The 27,159-nt window shown below is 40.0% G+C and overlaps 1 protein-coding gene across 4 annotated transcripts in view; it reads right to left on the bottom strand.

The window, feature by feature from the left end:
* Window positions 1-27,159, bottom strand: part of GRIK2 (glutamate ionotropic receptor kainate type subunit 2) — a 304,612-nt gene that overhangs the window by 33,879 nt on the left and 243,574 nt on the right. For all 4 annotated transcript variants that reach the window (XM_038760909.1, XM_038760908.1, XM_038760911.1 and 1 more), the window contains exon 14: window positions 25,695-25,912. In XM_038760909.1, the coding sequence (XP_038616837.1) occupies window positions 25,695-25,912 (218 nt within the window). The remainder of the gene's footprint in view (window positions 1-25,694; window positions 25,913-27,159) is intronic.

Below are 27,159 nucleotides of genomic sequence, written 5' to 3'. Positions count from 1 at the left end.
CTCTTTATGCAAAAAAGAAATTTGTCCATTTCCCTTCCCCATTAGATTGTAAGCTCCTCAATGCCAGGGAGCATTGTCTTGTTTCTGTTTTATGCATGCAGGTGCTTAGTACAGTGCCTGGCATTCAATAAATATTGCTGATTGAGCCTGGTCTCCCCAGAAACTCTCCTGACCCCAACTCTGTGAATTTCCATGAATGTCCTTGAGGAATTGCTGTATTTAGGAAACAAACATGCCAGATTTTACTCTCTCTGAAGTAAGTGATCATACACTATCAAATAGCACCCTTCATGAAGATGACAAAACTTCTGTTCCAGGCTGCCAGGCCAATCCTATGCATCACCAAAAATCATTTTCAGAAAAACAGAGCCAATATCTATTATATCATCCTCTTACCTTGGCAATATTATACCAGCGGCTCAGAAAGTCATAGCCACACAGCTCACGTCCCCTACAAGGTGAGGGCTTTAGAGGCTGATATCAGGGTGACAGCCATTTATAAGCTCAAGTATTTCTCTAATTAGCCCCATGTAAGTCTTCTGCCAGCCCTGAGTTTGATTTCTTCGTCATGGTGATCAGCTGCAAAGCTCTGCCATGCTAAATATTAATCTATGGGACTAGGTCCCCCAAAATTCTGCCTTAATGTATGTTTTCACTACTCTTTTTGCCAAGAGTGTTGTTAAGCAATTATGGAATGCTTATGTGAGAGGGTGTGTCTGTTCATCTACAACAAACTGCTGGGTTGGAAGAAATTTTGGGAGCCCACACAAGGTGTTGGGGCAAGGAGAATGTTCTCTAACACAAGTTTTCCTGGAAACAGAGTTTGCCGGAATGTGAGTGGATTTATTTTTTTCTACTCCTGGTCAATCAATTGCAATTTTTGCACACTCACTTTATGCAGTCAATCAATCGATGCTATTTATTGAGGGCTTAACATGTGCAGAGCACTGTACTAAGTGCTTGGGCGACAGTTGGGAGACAGTCCCTGAGCACAAAGAGCTTACAGACTTTCTGAAGAGTCTTCTTTAAGCAGCATGTTGTAGTGGATAGAGCACAGGCCTGGGACTCAGGTCATGAGTTCTAATCCTCGCTCCACCACTTGTCTGCTGTGTGACCTTGGGCAAGTCACTTCACTTCTCTATGCCTCAGTTACCTCATCTGTAAAAGAGACTGAGACTGTGAGCCCCATGTAGAACAGGGACTGTGTCCATTCCAATTTTCTTGTGTCCACCCCAGCACTTAGTACAGTGCCTGGTACATAATAAGCGCATAACAGACACAACTAATATTATTAAAGGCCATTCCCTTCCTGATTGCTGCATCCAAGCTGTTAAGAGTTAGCTGCTTGGTTGAATGATCAGATTTTATGCTATAGTATATCTTCAGAGTGTTTCTTCTGCCTTCAAGGAACTTACACTCTGATATCAATCGCATTCCCTCAGGCACTTCTTTAGACTCATCCACCAGCCATGTGTATGGGTTGAATGTGTGTCAATTTAGCCTCATTCTGGCATGATAAAGAAATGCCTGAAATACCTGCTGACAAGACCACAGGTACTTTAAACCCCCTCTTTGTTTTGAAGAAAGCTACTTCAGTCAACCTAAAGAAACTCAAATTCCCTGAGTAGAAGCAAGTTCCATAATTCCATTTGATGTGGAGAATATTCCATCTTTTTCCCATTGATTAAAAAAGGAAGGTTTGGTTTATCTAGATATTTGAGTTCTGAGTGCTTGTCTTAAAAAAGCTCAACTGAGGATTCATTAAAACTTGCCCACTGTGCCTCAGCACTCTGAATCTGATTTCCTGACCTTAATGTCTCACTTTAAAAATTTTCAATCTGTTTTTTTTCAACCATTGGCTAAGATTTCTACTTTGCTTTCACCCAAATACTCCCTCATGACCCCAACTGCTTTGACCACACACTCATTCATTGTGATTAATGCCCAAAGTAGAAATGCATTAAGCATTTGCCTTGACGAGCTCATTATTTTTGCCCTTTGTTATTTTTTCTTTGAACTTTTTTGATATGTATGAATTTGCTGGAAGCTGACAAGAAGCTTATAGCAATCTTATTTCTCCCTTAAACCAGGCTTTTATCTAAGCAATTCCAGGAACTCGAGCAATAGCATAGTGTGCTGCCCATTTTACTTTTAAGAACACAAGGCAATCTATTTACTCAAAGAATCAAGTGATGAGGGAGATGCTAACGAAAGGCTGAATATGAATTTAACCTTCTTGGGCTCAATTACTCCAGCTTCACATCAGGCCATGATTAAGTATCTCTACCCGTCATGGCCAGATTGACGAGGCATGGGCTTTTCTGCTGGGTGTGTGTTCTTCTTTGATTAAAACTGCAGTTTATCAAGTAATTTATGGTATTTATTTTATTTGTCAACAAATATATTCAGGCACTTTCAGCAGTGTCAGGGTACAAGATGTGGTATACGCTAGGCCCCAGAGAAATTCAATGTACAAAAGTGACACCGTTTTGTACGCATATTCTAGAGCCAGGCTGTAACTGTCCACAGGAAACACACGAGTGTGTGTGTGTGTGTGTGTGTGTGTGTGTGTGTGTGTGTGTGTGCGTATTAGCTGCTCCAAATCTGCATTCCTGGTGGCAGTCCATGTAATTGTTTGCCATCACAGGTTTAGCTGTGGGGCATGTTAGGGTCAGTTTTTATGAGTCTTTTGCTTGGTTGGGGAATAGGAAGTCTCATTCTGAGTACAATCTCAGAGATAGGAGACCTAGGAGGATACACAGATCTTGTGTCCTTCCTATTTCTACATTTCTATTATGGCGGTAACTGCAGGGCCAGGCCTGGCCTCCTGAATCTGAGGATTGAGAAGCAGCATAACGTAGTGGAAACAGCAGGGGCCTGGGAGTTGAGGAACCTGGGCGCTAATCCCATCTCTGCCAATTGCTTGCTGTGTGACCTTAGTGCAGATTTTATGTAGTGCAAGGTTCTTCAGGTTATGATGCCTATAATATATCAAACCAATGATATCCAATTCTGGACATCCTCCCTTCCCAACCCCACAGCACTTAGGTACATATCTATAATTTTATTTATTTATATTAATGTCTCCCCCTCTAACCTGAAAGCTCATTGTGGGGAGGGATTGAGTCTGTTATATTGCTATATTTTGTCTGTACCCTCCAAATTCTCCATCTATCCCTGTAAGCTAGCTTAGAAATGAATGAAACCTTTAGTAACTTCCAATTTCATTAGTTTCCTTTAAGTGAGGGATCAAGTGTCATTTATGTAACTATAAACCTATAAAGAGAATCGCAAAGTTAAGTGTATATGACCAGGGAGGGTTTTTTATTGATGTGAGGAAGGGGAACTTTCTATCTGTAGACTTGAATTTGGTTGTTGGTTTTTTCACTTTTATTTCTTTAAATTTAAATAAAATATGTAAAAAGTAATTGTTCACAAAGCCATTTGGCCAGATTCATAGTGCTGGTGCATAGTTACAGATAGTAGAATGTCAGGTTAGATACTGGCTGCCATTTATGGGGATAGTAGAACAGCAAGATACCACTTATTCACAGACTAGGCTCTTAGAAGGAAACCTAACTTTCTGTTAAAAATGCATTCATATTCTGAGAGTGGATGGAAATGAGGAGACAATAATGTTCAATGTTGTTTCAATTAGCTGAGAGAATGAGGACTCAGAGGTTAGGAAAGTGAGCATGCCAGTGGAGTTACACCCTGACAGAGAAAGGAGAAAAGAAAGCAGTTTTGTGATTTGATGGAAACAGGAGGAGAGAAAAAATGCTCTTTAAGGAGTTTCCAAGGTAACTGGTTATGAGTCTTGAATCTATAAATAGGGGCCCATAGGTTTTGAACTCCTAAACAGAAAGGGAATCAATGCCATCATTACTGGTAAATGAAAGCGAAAGCTAATGGAAGAAATGAATGAAGAAAAGAGGGGGAGGAGAGTAATGACAGTTAGAAAATGAAATACATTTGTTATGGCTGTAAAGGTCAAATGAAATAACCTGAGGATGCATCATTTAAAAGGAAAATGAAACCATGTATCCTCTGCAATTATTCCAAATTATAAAGACACAATGCACAATGAAAATCGCCTGGATTTTTCTCATTCAGCAGTAGCTCAGTTCGGTAACATTTTCCCAGAGGCTTCCAATCCCACAGTTTTTAAGTAGACTGTGTCCTTCCAGACAGAAGTTGCCAAGGTTTTCTAGTTATAGCTCTGTTTGTTTCCATTTGTCAATTTCAGAGGATAGCTAGGTACTTGAAAAATCAAGTTAGATACAATTTATGGGCAGAAAAAAAATCCTGGTGGTTGGGGTCGGAGAGAAAAAAAACACTCAACCTCTATGGATTTAATAAAGAAAATAATTATGTGGATGGGAATATGATTTGACTACTGTTCATATCCCTATAATCTACCTATTGCTGTTGGAAGAGTCAACCAGGAAATCCACAACTGATTTGCACCTCAACTGTACCTGAGGACTGGACTGCAAAAAAATTGAAATATAAAACCCAACATAATTTTCTAAAAGCAGCAAGACCTAGTGGTTAGAGCACGGGGCTGGGAGTAAGAAGGATTAGGTTCTACTACTTGTCCGCTGTGTAACATTGGGCAAATCACTTAACTTCTCTGTGCCTCAGTTACCCTATCTGTAAAATGAGGATTAAGAAGGTGAGTTCCTTGTGGGACACGACCTGTGTCCAACCTGATTAGCTTGTACATACCCCAGTTCTTAATACCATTCCTGGCACGTATGCGCTTAACAATTACCATGAAAAAAATTGTAAAATTATCCACTATGGCTACCTCCTCTTCCTACTTTCTCTTCTCTCCTCCCTCCTTCTCCATGTGTCCTCCTATAAAAATAATAGTAATTATGGTCATTGATAAGTGCTAACTATGCACCAAGTCCTGTGCTAAGGACTTGGGTAGATACTATTCAAGCAGATCAGATATAGTTTCTGTCTCACATGGGCTCACAGTCTAAGCAGGAGAGAGAACGGGTATTTTAGACCCATTTTACAAATGAGGAAACAGAGGCACAGAGAAGTTCAATGATTTCTCCCTAGGTTACACGTCAGGGAAATGGAGGAACTTGGATCAGAGCAACAGGACTGAGTCAGAATTTGGTGCTCAATCAATCAATCAAGCACAGATGGTTCTCAATAAATAATACTGATTGATAAAGCGCTGAAGGAGCACTGACTGATCCATGTACAGAACAATTTGCTAGGAGGTTGGGAAACTACAAGAGAGGTAAGAGACACATCCCATGCTTTAAAGGGCATTTACAATTGAACAAAGTAGCAATCTAGCTGGGATTCTGCTTAAATCACATGCTAAATTGAGCTGCTGACCAATGTAGAACATAATTCCTGTGTTGGGGTAGTCATCTGCCTTTAACTTTGATAACCTGTATCCCTGTCCAAATGTACCATGTGAGTGTTTGCCCAGGGTACATTAATTACTATTCATAGGGAACTTCAATATCAGAGGTCCAAATGTCCTAGAGCAAAAGCACTGGTATTAAAGTAGATTTACATCATATCCTAGTATTAAATTGTTCTATTGACTTTTAGCTCTTGGCTGTTTAGTTTGTTAAAAAATCCAAATGAAAATTCAAGTACTGTAACCAATTCAATCTTCCTTTTTACATTTGTGTAAACTGTTTACTCACTACTTTTTTTTACGGGCACAGTGCATTTTTCTCAACATTGGATACTTGGGACATTTCATCAGGGATGGATTTTGAACATGTTCTAAAAAAAAAAAAACCCAGCCATTTTATTTTTAGGGATTTTCCAAAAAAAAAAAAAAAGAGATGAGAAAAGGGATTTTAAAATCTCAGGCAAGGGCATTCCCTGAATGAGAGAATGAAGAGGTATTGTAGAGGAAAATAGGTTTGGGAATATTGCATATTGTAACCTCCTTCAAAGCTAACAAAATAGCTTTCCGTCTCATTGAGATCAGGAGGGTCCATCCAGGTCAGGCTATCTGAGAGAGAAACTACATTTTCTGTTGCTGGGAAAATATTACGTGAATTGCAGAAATGGTCCCAAGTAAATTTCCCAGCCAGCCTGTATTTCTGTCATTAAAACCACCATCACATCTGCTACCCCTGATGACAGCCTTAGCCACAGGTTTAATACAGTCTTGGAAATTGAACAGGCTTTTTTTGCTCTCTAGAATAAGATTAGGGTGCATTAGGGGAAACTTGTCCCATTAGTGGAGTGAGAGGCCTGTGATGCACGGGGAACCCTTAACCTCTACGAGAATGTAGGATCATAATTTTTGTGGGTACCAAAAAGATGAAGGTTCATGAAGAGAACAAGGGGAAAGTAAAACTTTTGATCCTGTTCATCTGTCTAGAAAAAAGAAAGCCATTCTACTGTGAGACAGCCATCTGACCTGAAATCTCCAAATGAACACCCTGCCCATTCGCCACAGGCTGAGCCCAAAATTGCAAACCTCAGAGAGCATTCAAATTGAACTGATTTAGGGCACTTAGCCATTTTGCTACCTATTTTTCTTGCCTCATGTGGAAGTATGTCTAGGGTGGAATGTAATACGGAAAAGAAAGTGCCATTTAGTATGTGGACACCAGAATCTCATACCAATATTGGTGGCATTGTTACAGATGCCTGGATATCCTGCCTATATATAAATGTTTTCAGTCCATTCATTCATTCATTCAATCGTATTTATTGAGCACTTACTGTGTGCAGAGCACTGTACTAAGCACTTGGGAAGTACAAGTTGGCAACACATAGAGATGGTCCCTACCCAACAATGGGCTCACAGTCCACTAACACACATTCCAACTGAAGATTCAATTGAGAACTAGCATGGCCTAGTGGAAGGCAGGAGATTTGAGTTCTAATCCTGTTTCTGCCACTTGCATGCCGTGGGATCTTGGGCAAATCATTTCACTTCTCTATGCCTGTTTTTTCATTTGTAAAACTGGGGCTAAATGCCTCCTTCTTAGACATAGGCACAATGTTTGATTTGATTATCTTTTATCTACCTGAGTGCTTAATACAGTGCTTGACACATAATAATAATATTGTTGTGTTTGTTAAGTGCTTACTAAGTGCACAGCACTGGACTAAGCATTAGCATAGATACAGGATAATCACGACAGAGTCCCTGAGTGATGTGGAACTCAAAATCTAAAACTAGACAAACACTATTGTATTGTACTCGCCCAAGCCCTTGTACAATGCTCTGCACAGCGTAAGCACTCAGTAAATGACATGGATCAATCGGCAGCCCCTCTGACCCTTCCTCTTCCTCCAGACCATTCCTGATGCCTAAGGCCACAGGCACCGCTTGCAGGCTGTGAGCCTGAGCAGCAGGAGGTAATAATTATTATTATTATGGTACTTCTTAAACACTATGTGCCAAGCACTGTTCCAAGCACTGGGGTAGATACAAGTTAATAAGTTTGGACACAGTCCCTGTCCCACATGGGGCTCACAGTCTTGATCTCCATTTTACAGACAATGTAACTGAAGCCCAGAGAACTGAAGTGACTTGCCCAAGGTCACACAGCAGACACGTGGAAGAGCTGGAATTAGCATTCAGGTCCTTCTGACTCTCAGGCCCTTGCCTCTATCTGAAGAGAAACAAGGCTCTATCTGAGGTGAGACGAAACGATAAACACCAAAATGATAAGACATCAGACGTAAAGGCTTCTGGGATAATTTTGATCATCAATCGACCAATAGTGTTTGTTGAACATTTACTGTAAGCAGAACATTGTAATGTTTGGGTGTGCAATACATTGTAAATGCCTTTTCTAGACTCTAATCTCCTTATGGGCAGGCAGTATGTCTACCAACTCCGTTAGCAGCACGGCTCAGTGGAAAGAGCATGGTCTTGGGAGTCAGAGGTCATGGGTTCTAATCCCAGCTCCGCCACCTGTCAGCTGTGTGACTTTGGGCAAGTCACTAAACTTCTCTGTGCTTCAGTTACCTCATCTGTAAAATGGGGATTAAGACTGTGAGCCCCATGTAGGACAACCTGATTACCTTATATCCCCCCAGCGCTTAGAACAGTGCTTTGCACATAGTAAGCGCTTAACAAATGCCATCACTATTATTATTATTACTCTTCCAAGTGCTTAGCCCAGTGATTTGCACACAGTAATAATAATAATAATGGTATTTGTTAAACACTTATTATGTGTCAAGCACTCTTCTAAATACTGGGTAGATACAAGCTAAATAGGCTGGACACAGACCCTGTCACACGTGGGGCTCACAGTCTTCATCCCCATGAGGTTACAGATGAGGTACCTAAAGCACACAGAAGTTAAGTGACTTGCCCAAGGTCACACAGCAGACAAGTGGCAGAGCCGGGATTAGAACCCTGGTCCCTCTGACTCCCAGGCCTGTGCTCTATCCACTAATCTGTGCTGCTTCTCCACTGTAAACACTCAGCAAATACGATTGAACCCTGCCCTCTTCCTGACTTTCCCATCACTATTGACGGCACTACTGTGAGCCCACTGTTGGGTAGGGACTGTCTCTATATGTTGCCAACTTGTACTTCCCAAGCGCTTAGTACAGTGCTCTGCACACAGTAAGCGCTGATTGATTGATTGATTACCATCCTTCCCATCTCACAAGCCAGCAAACTTGGTGTCATCCTCGACTCCGCTCTCTCGTTCACCCCTCACATCCAATCCGTCACCAAAACCTGCCAGTCTCACCTCCGCAACATTGCCAAGATCCGCCCTTTCCTCTCCATCCAAACTGCTACCCTGCTGGTTCAATCTCTCATCCTATCCCGACTGGATTACTGCATCAGCCTCCTCTCTGATCTCCCATCCTTCTGTCTCTCCCCACTTCAATCTATACTTCACGCTGCTGCCTGGATCATCTTTGTGCAGAAACGCTCTGGGCATGTTACTCCCTCCTTAAAAATCTCCAGTGGATACCAATCAACCTGTGCATCAGGCAAAAACTCCTCACTCTCGGCTTCAAGGCTCTCATCACCTCACCCCCTCCTACCTCACCTCCCTTCTTTCCTTCTACAGCCCAGCCCGCACCCTCCGCTCCTCTGCCACTAACCTCCTCACTGTGCCTTGTTCTCGCCTGTCGCGCCGTCAACCCCCAGCCCACGTCATCCCCCTGGCCTGGAATGCCCTCCCTCCGCACATCCGCCAAGCTAGCTCTCTTCCTCCCTTCAAAGCCCTACTGAGATCTCACCTTCTCCAGGAGGCCTTCCCAGACTGAGCCCCTTCCTTCCTCTCCCCCTCCTCCCCCTCTTCATCCCCCCGCCTTACCTCCTTCCTCTCCCCACAGCACCTGTATATATGTTTGTACATATTTATTACTCTATTTTACTTGTACATATTTACTATTCTATTTATTTTATTTTGTTAATTTGTTTTGTTGTCTGTCTCCCCCTTCTAGACTGTGAGCCCGCTGTTGGGTAGGGACCGTCTCTATATGTTGCCAACTTGTACTTCCCAAGCGCTTAGTACAGTGCTCTGGACACAGTAATCGCTCAATAGATACGATTGAATGAATGAATTGTTGGAGACACAATCTCTACCCAAAGGAGCTTACAGTCCACAGAGGAACTAGGCAGCACCTTCAGTACTGTCATGGCCCTAAATCAGTTCAGGGAAGAGACCAGCTGAAAACCTGTGTATTCTGGATAATACTGGACTGGTGGCCCCACATGTAGTTAAAGGAAGTGGCTATGCCAGGGCAGAGCAGTAAATCACCACATTTATAGACACTTTGCCTCTACTGGAAGTGTGCAGGGTGTGTTGAAAGCAAGAACGGCATATTCATCCCTCTATGGAAGTCCCTTCTCCTCTTCCTCCTCCTCTTCATCTTTACCTTCCTCCACCACTTCCTCCAAATCTTCCTCCCACTCACTCCCATTTCAAATTTGTCAGGCAGCTCTCTCCTGAGCAGCTGGGAGAAAAAGCATACTTATGTCTGTCTCAAACACAGCGGTAATTGCTAAATGCAAAATGTGGGGAAAAGAAACTCAGTACTCATATTTTCTCTAGATGCTCAATATTTGATGAGAATCATAAACGATATTGTGTTAAACTTATCAAATTAGATAGCCTTATCCATATTAAATATATATATATATATATATATATATATATATATATATATATATATATATATTTCTTCCAAGTTTGCAAAGCTCCCAGTTTCAAGAGTGATCTGCTTGTTTAATCAAGCTATCTCTGTCGGCATCCTGCTACGTCTCAGCATGTACATCCCGATAATTGGAATCATGGCAGAAACAGCCACCACACTGGGCCACGGGGCATCAAGGGAAGACTCAGCTCTCTTACAGACTCTGATTTGCCAACTTCTTTCTGTCAGAACCTGCCAAACTCCCTCAAGACTGTGACACACAGGTACTGGTTAGATCATGAGCTGAAAGTGAGCAATTTTCCTAAGGGGGAAAAAAAATGAGATGGAGGTGAACCACCGCTAGCTGTCCATCAGAATTAAATGATAGGTTTGGAGATCTCTCTGACAGCCTGTGAATGACAATGTAACAGGACTTTCCAGTCCCTCAATCAACTTTTCTTGCATAAATGACATTTCTTATAGATCCGAAATATAAGTGCCAAAGAGGCGTACCTACTAGCCTTGAATGTCACCTCATCATAGATGGAAATGTATTGTTTTTAGCTGGTTGATAAGAGACGTTGTTTGAATTTAAATAAAAAGCAATTGTGACATTTATTAAATTCTTACTCTGTGCTAAATGCTGAGGTAGGTATAAAGTCACCAAATTGGATATATTCTTTGTCCCATCCAGGCTTTATGTTTTATCATCCCCATTTTACCTATAAGAAAGGTCCAGAGATTTGTCCAAGATCACCCAGCAGCTAATGACAGAGCTGGGAGTAGAACCTGGGCCGTCTCCATCCCAAGCTCTTTCTGCAAAATCACACCACCTTTTCTAAATCTTAAGTCATTCATGATGATGTACTTTTTTGTTGTTGTTTTTCAAATGGGAATTAGTCTCTGACAAACATACATCAGTGATATGCTTTCCCCAGGACATTAAAATTGATAGATGTATTGACGACATTCTGTATTATTCAATCAACCAAGCAGTGGTATATGCAGAGCACCTACTCTGTGTAAAGCAATGTGTGCTTCGGAGAGTACAACAGCAAAACACATTTTCCTCACCCTCTAGATATTTACAGTTTAATGGGGGAGGCAGGCAGGCACAACGTATTAACAAATAGTGGGAGCAGGAATTAGATCAAGGTTACAAATGGAGAAAGCAAGACTATAATAGATAGGGTGAAGTGCATGAATAAGCAGTGTATCTAGACAAGTTTATACCAAACTTCTAAATAGGAAAATATGCATAAGTGCTAAGGATAGGTGGAAATACATAAGTGTTACCTTATAGTCAGGAAAATTCTAGCTATTTAATGTGAGATATGTAGGAAGTTTTCAATCTAATGGTGGGGACCGACAGAAAAATCATTAGGGAGTGAGTTTCTTCCCCAGTAAGTTGTAAGCTCCTTGAGGGAGGGGAACATGGATCTTGCAAATTTTATATTGTTTTATTTCATTTTTTCTGGTATTTGTTTTCTGTTTGTTTTTTATGGTATTTGTTAAGCAATTATGTGCCAGGCACTGAACTAAGCTCTGAGGCAGGTACTACCTAATCAGGTTTGACAGTCTACATCCCACATGGAGCTCACAGCCTTAATCCCCATTTTACAGATGACGTAACTGAAGCACAGGGAAGTGAAGTGACTTGCCCCAACATATCACAACAAGACAAGTGGTGGAGCTGGAATTAGAATCCAAGTCCTTCTGATTCCCAGGCCTGTTCTATATCCACTAGGCCTCACTGCTTCCTTGGTGTTGTACTCTCCTTAGCCCAGTTCAGTGTTTGTCACTCAATCAGTGGTATTTATTGTATACCTACTAATTTATTTAAAGGCATATTCTGCCCTTATAGTGAAACTGAATTACTTCCTGCTGCATTCATATAAATGCAACTAAATGAAAGCTTTATTTATTTATTTTTTTGTAGTTGTCTTCAAGCATATTTTCAATGGGAACATAGTACTGGAAAGACAGTCTTAAGGTCTGGAAAGGTGTTCTGAGAGGGAGTTCAAAACAAAAATGGCAGAAGGCTGTTGTGAAGCAGTGCGGAGACTCTGCACAGAAGTATGTGCTCAGGAAATACCAGTGATTGATTGAAGGAGATCCTTCTAAGAAAATCAAGTGCAAGAGGGTTATTTAGCTTTAAGAAGAATGATCTGAGAATAGAAAGGAGGAAATATTAACAGAGACAAAGGGCAGCATGGATCGTGGAAAGAGCATGGGCCTGGAAATCAAGAGATCCAGGTTCTAGTCCCAACTCTGCCAATGGCCTGCTGTTTGACCATGTGCAAGTCACTTACCCTCTCCAAGCCTCTAAGTTTCCTCTCCCTATCTCATAGGTGTGAGCCACTGTGTGGGTCAAAGAACTTGTCTTCCATCTCTGTTATATTGTACTCTCCCAAGAGCTTAGTAATAATAATAATAATAATGGCATTTATTAAGTGCTTACTATGTGTAAAGCACTGTTTTAAGCGCTGTGGAGCTTACAAGGTGATCAGGTTGTCCCATGGGGGGCTCACAGCCTTAATCCCCATTTTACAGATGAGGTAACTGAGGCTCAGAGAAGTTAAGTGACTTGCCCAAAGTCACACAGCTGACAATTGGCGGAGCCAAGATTTGAACCCTTGACCTCTGACTCCAAAGCCCGTGCTCTTTCCACTGAGACAATAGTTCCCTTTACACAGTAAGTGCTCAATATGATTGATTATCTTGTACCTACCCCAGCACTTAGCATGATGTGTTTAATATCATAACATACTTATGATACAAATGCAAACTATTACACATTTCTACCAGAAACAACAACAACAGCAACAACTACTACTACTACTACTACTACTAAATGATAATTATGGTACTTGTTAAGCACTTACTTTGTGCCAAGCACTGTTCTAAGCACTTGGGTAGATTCAGGTTAATCAGGTTGGACACAGTCCCTGTCCCACAAGGGGCTCACAGTTTTTTATCCCCATTTTTTACAGATGAGGTAACTGAGGTCCAGAGAACTTAAGTGACTTGCCCAAAGTCACACAGCAGACATGTAGCGAAGCCAGGATTATAACCCAGGTCTTTCTGACTCCTAGATCCAGGCTTCTATACACTAAGCCACGCTGCTTCTGTAGGTTTTCACTAAGCATTTTGGCCAGAATGTCACAGTGGAATTAGGGAATGTTATTTCTACCTGCACAGACAATACAAGGTAGGAAGAAACTATTGTGAAGGGATGCAGTCTTGGTCTGTTCCCTATGTGAGATTCTACAAGACCTTGATGTATTAGGAAAAGATCATCCATCGATTGCATGTCTCTGAACTTAAAGAAAAGTGACATACTTATGTGATTATTAATAGTAGTATTAATAATAATAGTAATGGCATTTGTTAAGTACTTCCTCTGTGCCAAGCATTGTATTTAGTGCTCTGGTAAATACAATATAATTAGTTCAGATGTAGTACTTGTTTCACGTGGGGCTCACAGTCGGAGAAGGAGGGAAAACAGGTACTGAATCACCATTTTCAGATGAGAAAACTGAGGCGCATGGAAGTCAAGGGACTTGTCTGAGGTCACACAGCTGGCAAGTGGCAGAACTGAAATTGGAACCCAGGTCCCCCGATTGCCTTGTTCTTTCCACCAGGCTACATTGCTTCTCTTTCAATCAAGAAACTAAACTTCCACCTTAAATGTCTTGTTCTGTGAATGACTGCAAAGGAATCTCTTTCTTCTACATGTGATCTTTCAAACTCCCCTCCTTGCTGCTTGATCATCCTAGGTACCACAAGCAATTGCTTCTGTGCTCTCAGCTTTGAAAACTCATAGCGAGACACAGTTGGGTTTCCTTTAATTGTCATTTGAAACCTGGTGCCTGCAGTTTCCTTTGAAAGAGCACTGCCCACCTGGAAAAGCAACAAATCAATATATCTTGTCAGCAACTGCATTCTGAAGTTTCACAGGATATCAGCAGATGAAGAGCTCCTCAGGGCGATGTTGTCTGAATGATATGTGTGAACTCACTGGATGGAAGGATCCCTGGACTCCCTTTCCTATAGTCTCCATGGTCTTCTGCAACCTTCATTCTTGTTTTGCTAGCTGAAAGTAATTTTTGTGTCACTCAAGCTTGCAAGCTCCATCCGGGCAGAGAACAGAATGGAGGATAGATCTCTTAATTCCCTGCCCTATGCTCTTTCCACTAGACCACATTGGTCTGCTATAGCATATGTTTTCACTACATATTTTGGCTACCACATGGTTAGGGAATGGTTGTCTGACAAAGCAGCCTGGTTGTTGTCCTACGAAGCAAGTGAAGGAAGGAAGTTGGTAGGTGCAGACTGCTAGATGGACAGAGGTCCTGGATAATTGATCTTTGGGTGGCCTCTTTGCTAGGGAAAGCAGAGCAGAGATTCAATAACATTATAATTATCCACTGGTCCCTAACTCCAACAAGATTTAACACTTCAATCAATCAATTGATGGTTTTATTGAGTGCTTATTGTGTGCAGACCACTGTACTAAGCACTTGGGAGAGAACAATACAACAGAGTAGCATTGCCTAATGCATAGGCCTTAGGCCTGGAAGTCAGAATAACAGGAGTTCTAATCCTGGCTCCATCACTTGTCTTCTGTGTGACACTGGGCAAGTCACTTAACTTCTCTGGGCCTCAGTTACATCATCTGCAAAATGGGTATTAAAACTGTGAACCCCATTTGGGACATGGACTGTGTCCAACCTGATTATCATGTATCTTTCTCAGTGCTTAGTACAGTGCCTGGCAAATAGTAAGCATGTAAGAAATATTTAAAAAAAAAAGAGTTGGTGCTCACGTTCCCTGCCCATAATTACGTTTGTATCCCCAGAAGATCTAGGTCAAAAATGGCTATTTCCCTGGGAAAAATAGTTCCCACAAATGGTCTCTCTTGTGGAGACCTAGCCCAATTCTGACAAAAGTGATAATTTTGAAAGTAAATCTTTGGATACTTATTTAAGCCCAGGGTGGGTTGGCATAAATGTTTGCAGTATGTCTTTTTACTGCAACTTTTTACTGTTTGTTTCCAGAAAGAACAGAACCTCAATCACTGATATTTAGTGAGTGCTTACTGTGTGCAGAGCACTGTACTAAGTGCTTGAGAAAGTACAATATAGCAATATAATACACACACTTCCCTGTCCACATTGAGCTTACAGTCTAGATGTAGAAGACTGACATTAATATGAAAAAATATATTACAGATATGTACATATGTATTGTGGGACTGGGGTGGGGGGTGAATAAAGGGAGCAAATCAGGGCAATGCAGAAGGGAATGGGAGAAAAGGAAATGAGGGTTAGAGGACTCAAAGTGGCTTTCAGTGGTTTTACTGGGCACTTATTATGTACTAAGCATTTGGGAAAGTGTAATGGAATTCACAATACCTGTCCTCAAAGATCTTAATAATTTGGTGGTCTGTGGGGAGAAATACAAATGATGTACAGGTAGGAGGGTATAGAAAGATGGACATGCAGAAAAACAAGTGTCTAAACATTCAGATGTGTGAATCATAATGCACAAAAGTGCTACATATTGGAGGTTTGAGGGAATAACTGCTGTGCTGGGGAAGAAGTTCTGAGGGGATAATTGGGATCAGCCAATCTGGAGGAAGGAATTAAATGGGGTAGAACTTTTGGAGGAAGAAGGATTTCCAGAGGACTCATAAAATGGGGAGAGCAGTGGACAGGCGGATTTGAATTGGGGAGTTTCAGGATTAGCCCCTTACTAATTCCTTTCCAAGTGTATTTTTGCTGCAGGAAACAAGGCCCTAAAGCCAGTTTTTTGTAAACATTTACAGCTCCTCTTCTATCAACCTGAGACCAGTATTTAAAGGATCCAAGTTCTTGTATTTGGTTCACTTTGTTATAGCCTAAACAGATCAGCTTTGAAATGATCACATTTTTGTAATATCCTACTCCACTGCAATGGCCAATTTCCAGAGAAATGACAGTAATAACAATATTGGTATTTATTAAGGCCCTACTCTGTACTAGGAACTGGGGGGGAATATGGAATAAATTAATACAATAATCTAGTCTTCATTAAGTGATTCTGAAATAAAATAAAATGAAGCACAAACTCATTTGGTTGAAAACAGTTGGAGCCCAAAGTGAAAATATTTTTTTACAATTATAATTAATTTTAATTACAATATTTAATAAATGAGACCTGTACCTATAGTGATAATCAAACCTTTTCACCGAACTGTGCTAGGAAAATAGGGAATTTTCCTGTAATATACAATAGGGTAGTAGTAATCAGGGGCATTATTCATGAACTTTTAGAAACTGTAGGGGTTTATTTTCTCCGCCAAAACAGAACTATTGTTTACTTAGAGGAGATTTTAATACGGAAGTGGGTGTATGAATTTCATAAAATTTCTTTGAGAACTCAACCCCAAATAAGGCGAACTATTTTAATCCCAATAAAATGAAACCCACAACTTTCTCAAAATACTTCATTGGTGTGGTTCTGTGTTCTGATTCCCCATCTCGTGGAATGCAAGGATCACACAGCTGATCATTTTGAAGATAAGGGTTTAGAGCCAAATCATTAAGGTACTGAACTAAAGCCAAGACATATTTATGGACATTGTCCTGTCCACTCCCATAAAATCTCAGTGGTTGAAATGCTGCCAACACTCAACTTTCTGTTTCGCATTGTTTCTATTTTTGCTTAGATATGGATGGTTCCACTTGGTTTATTGTTTATGCTTTTTTGTTTTTAACACTAATTCAGAAGCAAAACAAATACATCCAGGGTGTAAATACCCATAGCCTTTCAACAGCTCTGAAGTCCTTTTATGACACTTTGTGGAAACAAAAAGAAAGCAGACGTAAAAGTGGAATGATGATTTATGCAATGTGTAAATTGCCCATGGCGGCACTCATTGAGGTTAGAGGAATATTTGGTATAGAACTGGAGAATGACAGAATGCCAGAGCTTCTCCTTGCATCTTCCTAGCTGCCAGGGGGAAAACAGCTTTGTCTTGTCTCCAGACACAACTGTAAGCACTGATGGCAGCAGGAGCATGCTTGTAAACATCATTATGCATTGTGATAAGGTGAGAGAACAAGTCTAACAGATAACATGCAATGCTCAAGTCAGCCAAAACAACCCCAAATTGAACTGTGATGCTGATGGTGTATTTTGAAAAGCAAGGGAAGAGGAACAGAATCACCAAGTCAGACTCGTTTGACTGGAGGACTTGAAATGGACACCTGGCCAAGGGAAAAATTCTACAAAGGAGTGGTAGAGGGTGGAGAGAGAGAGAGAAGAAGCATAGGAATTGGACACATGGTCTTGGATTAACTGCAAGTTTTTGTTTTGTTTTTCACCTTGGAACGTGAGTCCACCTAAAGCCTGAGGGACGGTATCTCTGTACAAATGTGCATTCCAATCCAAGCAGCTTGTGGACAGAGATAGGGTCACTTTTCTGTCTTGTACTTTGCCAAGCTTAGTGCAGTGTACTGCACTCCCCAGTGATCAGTCATAAATACTATTCCTCCTCCTCCTTCTCTTAGCAAGGAGCAGGAAAGTGACTCACCACATCCTAAAACTGCCAACCCCTCTGTAATGCCAACAAGTGCCTAGAACATAGTAAGTGCTTAACAAATACCATCATTATTATAAATGCAATTTCTAATGAGATTCAATGATGGAATGTGGGCTGTGTGCTTCGGACAACTTTTTTCACCTAGGCTGAAAGAGAGATGTTGACTCTTTTTCCACCCAAAGAAGCTTATCCATTTTTATCATTTGCAGACCCAGAAAACAGAAAAACCACAGACTTGGTTCAAACTGTTCTAGTCTAGAAATAATAAAAATGTGATTATTCTACAGTTAAAATGTAGCTGTTGGCATATTCATGCATGAAGCCTTTTTTTGTTTGTTTTCTCTCCAATTTTTTCATTAATCTGTCTGCCCTACTTAAATCTTTGCCAATGCCTTGAATCATCCTCAAGAATGCTATCTGTCTGAAGGCTGAAAAGCCTGTTCTGACAACTATCATCCATTATCTTGGTGCCAGTTCCCCATCACTAAATTAACTGAATTCCAGGTTTTTTTGTTCCCTGTGGGCCACTGCCTCTGAAGGTAACCCTTTTGATATATGTAAGTAAGGCTTGCAGTATTTCAGTCACCAATCCCTTCAAAGCAAATACCATCAATGGCCCAGGCCCCATCTGAAGAAAAAAGAAATTATTTTTACAAAGCACTGGGGTTTAGTGCTGCAGAATGCTCAACCTCCCATGTTTCCATAAAGAATACTACTCTACTTCTTTCCTTGATTAAAATGCACCCACAAAATGCATTGGAAAACCGATGAGAGATTGTTCCTCTGCTCCTAAGACACTTTAGTATGGCCACTTGCTCCATCCAGGTTTAAATATTAGTAAGTGCTAATCATTTCATGTAATTCCCCAAATGGAGTTCCCACTAACTTTTTAACTATTGGATTCACTGTGGCAAAGCTGGGGTAATGAAGTCCATCGAATTCTAATTTTCTGACAGCTTGAGAGAACTGATGTTCTTAGCCCATGTAAAGCAGAATGAAACACTCTTTCCCATAGGAAAGTTTACCCCTCATATGGTTTGATGCCAACTAACCTTCACATCTGCTGTTTCACCATTGATCGCTGCAACTTGGCATGCTAAACCAGGGTCTGATGAGGCAGCAGTACTCAATGGCACCATTTTATTTCTTGCTTAGGGACTAGAGTAAAATGGCCAATGGTTTCCTGTATCTGTATAGACCTTATGCAAATTATTGCAATAAACATCTGATGGGTCGACCGTACAATAAGTTGTGTGTGGCATGAAGGAAGGGGTTGTGCCCTTTGTGCCAAAGCTGCCCATTTGCCACTTCAGTTATGCAAATGGACATTGCTGAAGTGGGGTCATACATCCCTTGTTCGTGAAAACCAAATCAAACTAGAAGGCGGAGGGCACATATAAATGATTAAGTGACTGAAACCTACAATTGACTTTTGCTTATATATTGTTACAAAAATACGCACCTGTTAACATGTATTGTGAATCACACAACCTTCTAAAATGCACTGTTTGCAAAAAATCCATGGAACAGGCTTTCTTTACCTGATATTTAAATAATTTATATGGCAATTATTTTAAAACCCTGAATTTTTTTTTGTGTGTATGTGTGTGCTTGTTTTAAATGGCAAAAAGAAAAAAGACCAGAATGACTAATGTCATTTTTAGTCCCCTAAAATATTTCCAATAGAAAAATAAAATAGAAACATTAAAATATAAGATTATATTCCAACACATAATAAATGTAAATGACACAAAATCCAAGTTATTGTCTTCTAGCAAGCTCTTAGTACAGTGCTTTACACATAGTAAGTGCTCAGTAAATACCAGAATTCCCCACTGATTATCTGGAACAGTCCAGTAATCTTGCACTTCTTGGAAATAATTTGTTCAACAATACCTATCTATTTGTGGTCTTTATTACATGCCTACAGTGTGCCAATCAAAGTATTTAGTCCTGGGGAGAGTACATCAGAAGCAAGCAGCAGTCTTGGTCCCTGCCCTCACCATCTAATTGTAAACTAGACTGTAAGGTCCATGATGACAAAGATCATGCCTTTTAATTCTGTTATACATATATATATATATATATATATATATATATATATATATATATATATATTCTGTTACATATTTATTACTCTATTTATTTATTTATTTTACTTGTACATTTCTATCCTATTTATTTTATTTTGTTGGTATGTTTGGTTCTGTTCTCTGTCTCCCCCTTTTAGACTGTGAGCCCACTGTTGGGTAGGGACTGTCTCTATGTGTTGCCAATTTGTACTTCCCAAGCGCTTAGTACAGTGCTCTGCACATAGTAAGCGCTCAATAAATACGATTGATTGATTGATTATATCAATGTCTCTCCCAAAGGCTCTGCCCACAATAAGCATGCCCACAATTAACATTATTGATTGATAATGGGGAGAAACAAATCATGCTAAAATGGGACGAGGAAGATGGATGTAAACACAAGCATATGGAAGGTGGAAGTATATAAATAAGTGAATGTGAATATAAACAAATGCTGAGTGGAAATAAATACATATGAGCTAAAGATGGTTGATAGGCTGATGTGATTGGGGATTGAGGTGATAACAGGGAACGTGGAATTTTAGGAGGGCTTTGTTGCTGTAGTTGGTGGATTTAAAGGGGGAAGGAGTCCCAAGATGATGATGATGATGATGCTATTTGTCAAGCACTTACTATGTGCCAAGCACTGTTCTAAGCACTGGTGTAGATACAAGGTAATCAGGTTGTCCCACATGGGTATCATAGTCTTAATCCCCATTTTACAGATGAGGTAACAGGCACAGAGAAGTTAAGTGACTTGCCCCAAGTCACACAACTGACAAGTGGCAGAGCCAACATTAGAACCCACGATCTCTGACTCCCAAGCCTTGCTCTTTCCACTAAGCCACACTGCTTCCCCAAGGAGAGGGAATAACATGAGTAAAGGGTTTGAGGTGGGAGAGACAAGAAATAAAGTATGTTTAGAATGTGTCCTTGAGAGGAGAAGAGAGATCCGATATGTAAAATGGAGTAAGCGGATGGTGAGCCTTGAGGCAACTGAATCAAAAAATGAGTAGGTAATAGGGAAAAATAAGACAGTATTTTACAGGACACTCAGTTTATTCAACTTTTCAAAACACCTTGACGAATTCTGTCCTTTCAGTTGACTGACTTACTTGACTTTAGGCCCCTTCATTTTCAAGTTCCTCTGAACTGGCTTTTACCAGATCTAACCCAATATGCAAACTATGTTTTACTCATGTAATAGGCTTCAAAACCTGACACATGGCATCTTAACTGAATTTAATTTTTAAAAGCACGTTGGACAGAGAAGAGACAAAAATGTAGCAGATGATATGGCATACGCTGGGCTGCATTTACCCCCCCACTCTAAGATAAATGTGTTCAAAACTTCAACATGATCAAAGATGGGAGCACATGAATGAACAAACAGGACAGATGAATTTTAGCCTGTTCAATATGGTTGGGATAGGAATTCTTGGGTATTGCTCACATTGTTAAAAATATAAGCTCTTTGCTGACTGCTTTCATAATTAATAAGTCACTTAACCTCTCTGTGGCCCAATTTCCTCATCTATTAAATGAGGATAATGTTAATTGCCTTCTACCTTCCATAGGGAAATGTTGTGAAGATTAATGAGCTGGAGTTTATAAAGCATTTTGAGCTTCCCCCCAAAAGGGGAGGAAGCTGTGAGAACAGAAATGTTTCTCCTTTACTGTTATTACTAAATATCATATAATAAGGTAATGATGATGGATTAATTCACTGAGGAAAATAAGAAATAATGTAATTTTCATTCAAAATCAATATTTACCTTTTTCTCCAAGAGTTGAACAGTATTTTTCTAGAACAGAGGACTAAAGGTACTTTAAAACCTGTTTTCTTGCACATCAGTCAATCAATGGTACTTGATAAGTGCCTACTTTGCACAGAATACAATAGCATTAGTAGACCTAATCTCTGCCATCAAGTAGTTTATAGTCTAGTGGAGGATATCAGGATAATAAAACCATTTCCTGCCATGAATAAGAGAGCCTTATTAACTGAACACTAAGTACCCATCCTTGCATTCAGGAAAATATTACTAATCCACCACTACTGAACCTAACTGGGGTGGTGTAAAGATTAGCTATTCAGAGCAGAAATGCCTATTCTACCCCTTGGTACCAGGAACAAGTTATATTACTTGAATCTCTCCTGCTCTTGAGTTGATCCGTCCTTGCACTTCTTTTTTTCTCTATTCACTTGACCCTTTTTCTTCTTCCCCTGGTCCGTCCTTGATCTTTCTGTGTCTCATTTCCTTTTCCTACTTTTCCATACTTCTGCATGTTTCCTGCATCAAAGGTTGGGTTCTCTCCAACCTTTGCCTTTCACTCCTGTATCCCTGATTTCTCTCTTTCCCTTCTGGATTTCTCTTTACCATTTCTCCCAAAATACTATTCCTCACCCATGTCCCCTCTCTCCCTCATTAAACTCTTCCTCTCATTCCCTGCTCCTTAGGACAAATGATAATTATGGTATGAAGCACTTACTAGGTGCCAAACACTGTGGTAAATACAAGATAATTAGATATGATGCAGTTCCTGAAGCAAGCAGGGATCACAGTCTAAAGAGAGTAGTAGGTATGTCAGCCCTATTTTTCCTATTAGGAAACTGAGGCAGAAAAAGGCTCTACGACTTACCTAAGATAGATAGCAGGGCAGTGGCGGAGCCCCTCTAGACTGTAAGCTCCTTATGGGTAGGAATCATGCCTATTACTTCTATTGTACTCTCCCAAGTGCTTAGTCCAGTGCTCTGTATACAATAAACACTCAGTAAATGCCATTGATTAATTCATTAGAAGCAGGGTCTCCTGACTCCCAGTTGCATGCTTTTTTCCACTAGGCCACAGTACCTCCAAAAGTTTTGCTATTTTGGACTGGACGGGAAGTTGAGACTCAGGGCCAACTTCTCCCAGCTAAACAGAACCTCATTGGCAGGAGAATCTGTCCATCCTCTTAATAGCAAGACTGACTCAACAGCTGATGTCAGGGAGGCCAGTGAAAACCATTAATTTTATGTACATAGGCAGAAGAGCACTTAGACTCACTGGTTAAATTTTCACCTGCAAGTATCTAGGAGTCTCCAAACTATCAATCAGTGGACTTTACTAAGTACTTAATATGTGCAGAGCCCTATTCTTAGCACTTGGGAAAGTGAAATACAACAAAGTCATAGGTGAGTTCCCTGCCTCCAAAGTCCACAGGGGGAGACAGATATTAAAACAGATTAAGGATAGGGGAAATGGACTATAAGAATATTTATGTAAGTATGGTGGGATTGGGTGAGTATTGACATGCTTAAGGGATGCCCGGCCAAGCTCATAATCGACACAGAGGAGAGGGTGGATAGGAGAAATAAAGAGCTATTTCATATGACCTATATTTCATATAGCAGGGATCTAATACTTCTATTTCATGTAGTCGTACAAAACACAGGAGAATCATATTATTTAGAACACGGAGAGGTCAGAGTCACTAGTGGTATTGGCATGAAACTGAGCAACCAGATTGGACTGAATTTTAAGCAAATTTTTTTGCTACCACCTATATGAAATAGTCTTCTCGGGGAATGGGTTTGACAAAAAAAAACCCTAAAATCACTGTTAGTCATTTCTAACAGATTAGAAAAAGCTCAAGAACACATTCCATCACGTTAAATTTAGTCTCCCCTGCAATTCTTATCAACATTACTTGAACATCTAATATCTCTTGGCTAAAGTTTTAGATTGAATGTATCCTTGCCTTCTCTTCCAAATTTTACCAGGTTGTCAGCTAGAAAAATTGTGCCACATTCATGGTACAAATTGTAATTTGTAGCTGATATCACACAGAGACTCACAGGTTATTTGAACAGGCAATCCTAATCCTGATAACTCTAGTGTTTTCCAAACAACCTCAATACAGTCAACACCATAATGGACTGTGACCTTCTAGGCAATTAAATCTGGGTGTGGTTTTATTATGGGATATACTCATTCCAGAAGGCTTCAAACAAAAGAGGAAATTTGGAAAGAGACTAAAAAAAGGCAAAGATCAGCAAGTCTGATTTTGGGCGGGACAAATGCAAGGGACATGGAAATAAAGAACATAGGATTTACATAATGCAAAGAGGGAGGCAAAAATCACAGTAAAGAGGGAACTTAGTTTAAAACACAAACATAGAAACCAAGGGAGAAAGATGATGATGAATTTAAGGCAGAAATAAGAGCAGAAAAAGCAGAAAATACTAAGGAAAATGAGGAAGCATTCTGTCTTCTGGAAAATCTATCATAGCATTTTAATAACAAAGACACATCAAAAAAAAATCTTCCAGTAAACAAAAATAAAATTAAGCACCCATATTCTCCTCCAATTTAGTTATTTTTCCATTTGAAACTTTCTGGAATGGTTCCAGGACATAAATCAACCACATATCAAAAGGTCTTTTTCCATTTTTTATATCCTTCATTTACAATTCTTTTAAAAACTGAGATTCCTTGTTTCCTTGAAATTATTTTAATCGGATTACTTTGCATTTATCAAGCCAGCTCTAAATTTTTAGGCATATTTATCAATTTTATCTGCTTTGCCTCTACATATATTCAGTGGAAGACATTCCAAAATCATTTAATATAACTAAGTGAAATGCTTATAAATGTTCCAAGATGGAATCAAAATTTAATCTTACTTTTGGATCAATGTGGAACTCTTTGAGATCAGTAGAAGTTTAGAAACAGAATAATATAGTTATTTTTGCGATGCTCAAATCAGGTTTTGTAAGAAATGAGCTTGAAAATAAAACAGATTCCATTTTGCTGGTTTATTTCCAACTTAGGCCAGGCCCAATTGGCCCTTTTTGTCTACGCCGTTTTATCACAGGCAATAGACCAAGCAACTCTAACTTCCAGAATTAGAAATAATCACTCATAGTATGTATTCCTGAAAACTTGTATAAATTCATGAAGAAAAACACATGCTTCTCTTCAGAAAGAGCTTCCTTTTCCTAATAAAATGAAAGCAATGCCAATTTGTTCCACTCTGTGTTTGCCAAGTTGATGGATGGAAACTCTACCAGTGCAAATGCAAACTCCCATCTATTCCTCAAACACTTTCTGGGCACCACTGGTCTCATTCAAGATAGGGAGAGCAGAGGAGAAAACTGCTGAACAGGAACAAACATGGCAACAACTCCCTACAGGCTAACCTCAATGCCCTGTCACCCCACAAACTCCAACACATCAAACACAGTAATGAGCTTCCCCTTTATTATAAGATCTCACTGCACAAACTCCCACAGGTCAAACACAATAATGAGTTTTCCCTTTATTATAAGATCTCACTCAGGACAATGCCTAGAGAAGGAATTATTTGCATGAGAAAAAGGATCCCAGATTGTTCCAAGTAGGACAACCGAAGTCCTACTGCTTGGGTTGTCTTCTGCCCATTTACCTTCTGGAGCAAACAAGATCAGAAGCAGTTCCCAGAGGGTTTCCTCACTGGGATTATCCCCTGGTCCAAGAGCTACCCCAAATGCTTTGACCCATCTCCCACTAGCCTATATACCCATATTCATTTTGCCATAGTAATAACAGCTATTATTATTTAACTTTTAAAAGTAGTCTAACTCCAAAATGGGTGTGGTTTTTGCAGATGCTTTGAACAATATTAATAATGAAACAGACCAACTAAAATCATGTCAGTCATTCTGGAAAAGGAGGAGCTTCGGTCCTAAACAGGGCTGATTGCTGTCTTTTCCAGACCATTTACTTCACTGTTTCGATATCCCATCAGCGGATTGTTGGCAAGAAACTAGGCCATATTCTTGCTGGCTGCAGTCCTGATGAGAATGCAGCCAGCATTCATAACGTTTTTGTTCTGGTGCAACCTTTCAAGCTTCTGTTTTATGAACATTTCTAAGCTCAGAAAAGAGGTCTTACCTTGAAGAAGGTCATGGTCGCGCCATCTTCCACCGCTCCGTACTCAATCTTGGTCTGCTTAGCTAAATCATCAGCAGAGTCTATGGGGGATTCCATGCGCTCCACTGTCAGAAAGGCGGCTAGGTTAGCAGTGTACGAAGAAATGATGATAAGTGTGAAAAACCACCAAATGCCTCCCACTATCCTGGTGGACAGCGCTTTGGGCATGAGCTCAGAACCTAACAGAAAGCAGGGGGGAAAAGGTGAAACGAATACAAAGAAAATAGTCAACAGTTAGGCCCTTGGAGTCACAGTGGCAGGAAGGGAATCACTGTGCAATAAAAGTTCGTTATAGGTGACATATTGCATGTGGGTCACAATGAAAAATGGTGGGGTGGACTGATTCCACTTACAAGCCAGTTCTTGGGCAGTTTGGGGGCATTAATATATAGTAACAGAAGTCTAGGTCTCACTGTGAGATAGCCTTCACAGTTTCCAGTATTCCAAATAAAAATGAGAAAGAGGCTATTTAAATTGAATTTCCATAAGAACCTTTTTCTCAGTGCCCAAATTGGCCAAATATCCAAACTCCAAGAACATCCCCTGATAATAAAAGCCCATGAAATATTTCAACTACCCACACCTCTAAAACCCGAATCTTCTCAGAACAATTCATTGTGATTCACTGATTTTGTTGGATACTTGAAACTTTTCCCATCACCCTATTTAGCCACAGAGTTTCTAAAAAAAAAAAAATTCCAACACCCAAAACCACAGGTGTGTATACAGTACACAAAGTAATTCAATCTCCTAGGACTATAGACAGAGTATGCAAAGTTTGTGTCTAATTCATCGCTGGAATTGCTCATGATCATCAAGAGGGAAGGGGCTCCAGAGTTTGGACTATTATTGAAATCATTGTGAAATTGTCTAACTGGATTATTATGGGAAAAGAATTCTAAATTCCTAAACATACAATTCTTGTTTAAACAGAATTATATTTCATATTATAATATAGTTAATCCTTGAAATTAAGTGTATTTTTTTCTTATAAGTAACATAAGGGTTTATAAAAATGTAAATGATATATAGAAATTGGGGTCAAAATTTAAATTATTATAGAACTGTATACAGTGGATTATTATATTTTATATACTCTTATTATTCAGCCAGAACAGCATTTTATGCTTCTTAATAAATGCATTAACATTTTTTGTGTTGTGGCTGGGTAAAAATGAATGAAAGAAAGATGGACCATTCCATTCCCCATTACACAATACTGTTTAGATAAAACTCGTATCGTAATGAATGGGTCCAGCGAGATAGCATATCTCCAATCGGCGATAGCTTTCAACGATGTGATTCCTGTCCTAAGAAGTGGTCTCAGAAATGGACAGTTTAAGTCAAAACAGCCCATCTTACCCTGCAGTTCACCTTACCCCCGCTGTTTCATATAAAGAAAGCGAAAGCACCTAGGCTTGGGCAT

This window comes from Tachyglossus aculeatus, chromosome 19 (genome assembly GCF_015852505.1).
Source record: "Tachyglossus aculeatus isolate mTacAcu1 chromosome 19, mTacAcu1.pri, whole genome shotgun sequence".
Lineage (NCBI taxonomy): Eukaryota > Metazoa > Chordata > Mammalia > Monotremata > Tachyglossidae > Tachyglossus > Tachyglossus aculeatus.
Note: the sequence above shows the minus strand (reverse complement) of the source record. Positions and strands in the feature narration are given on the sequence as shown.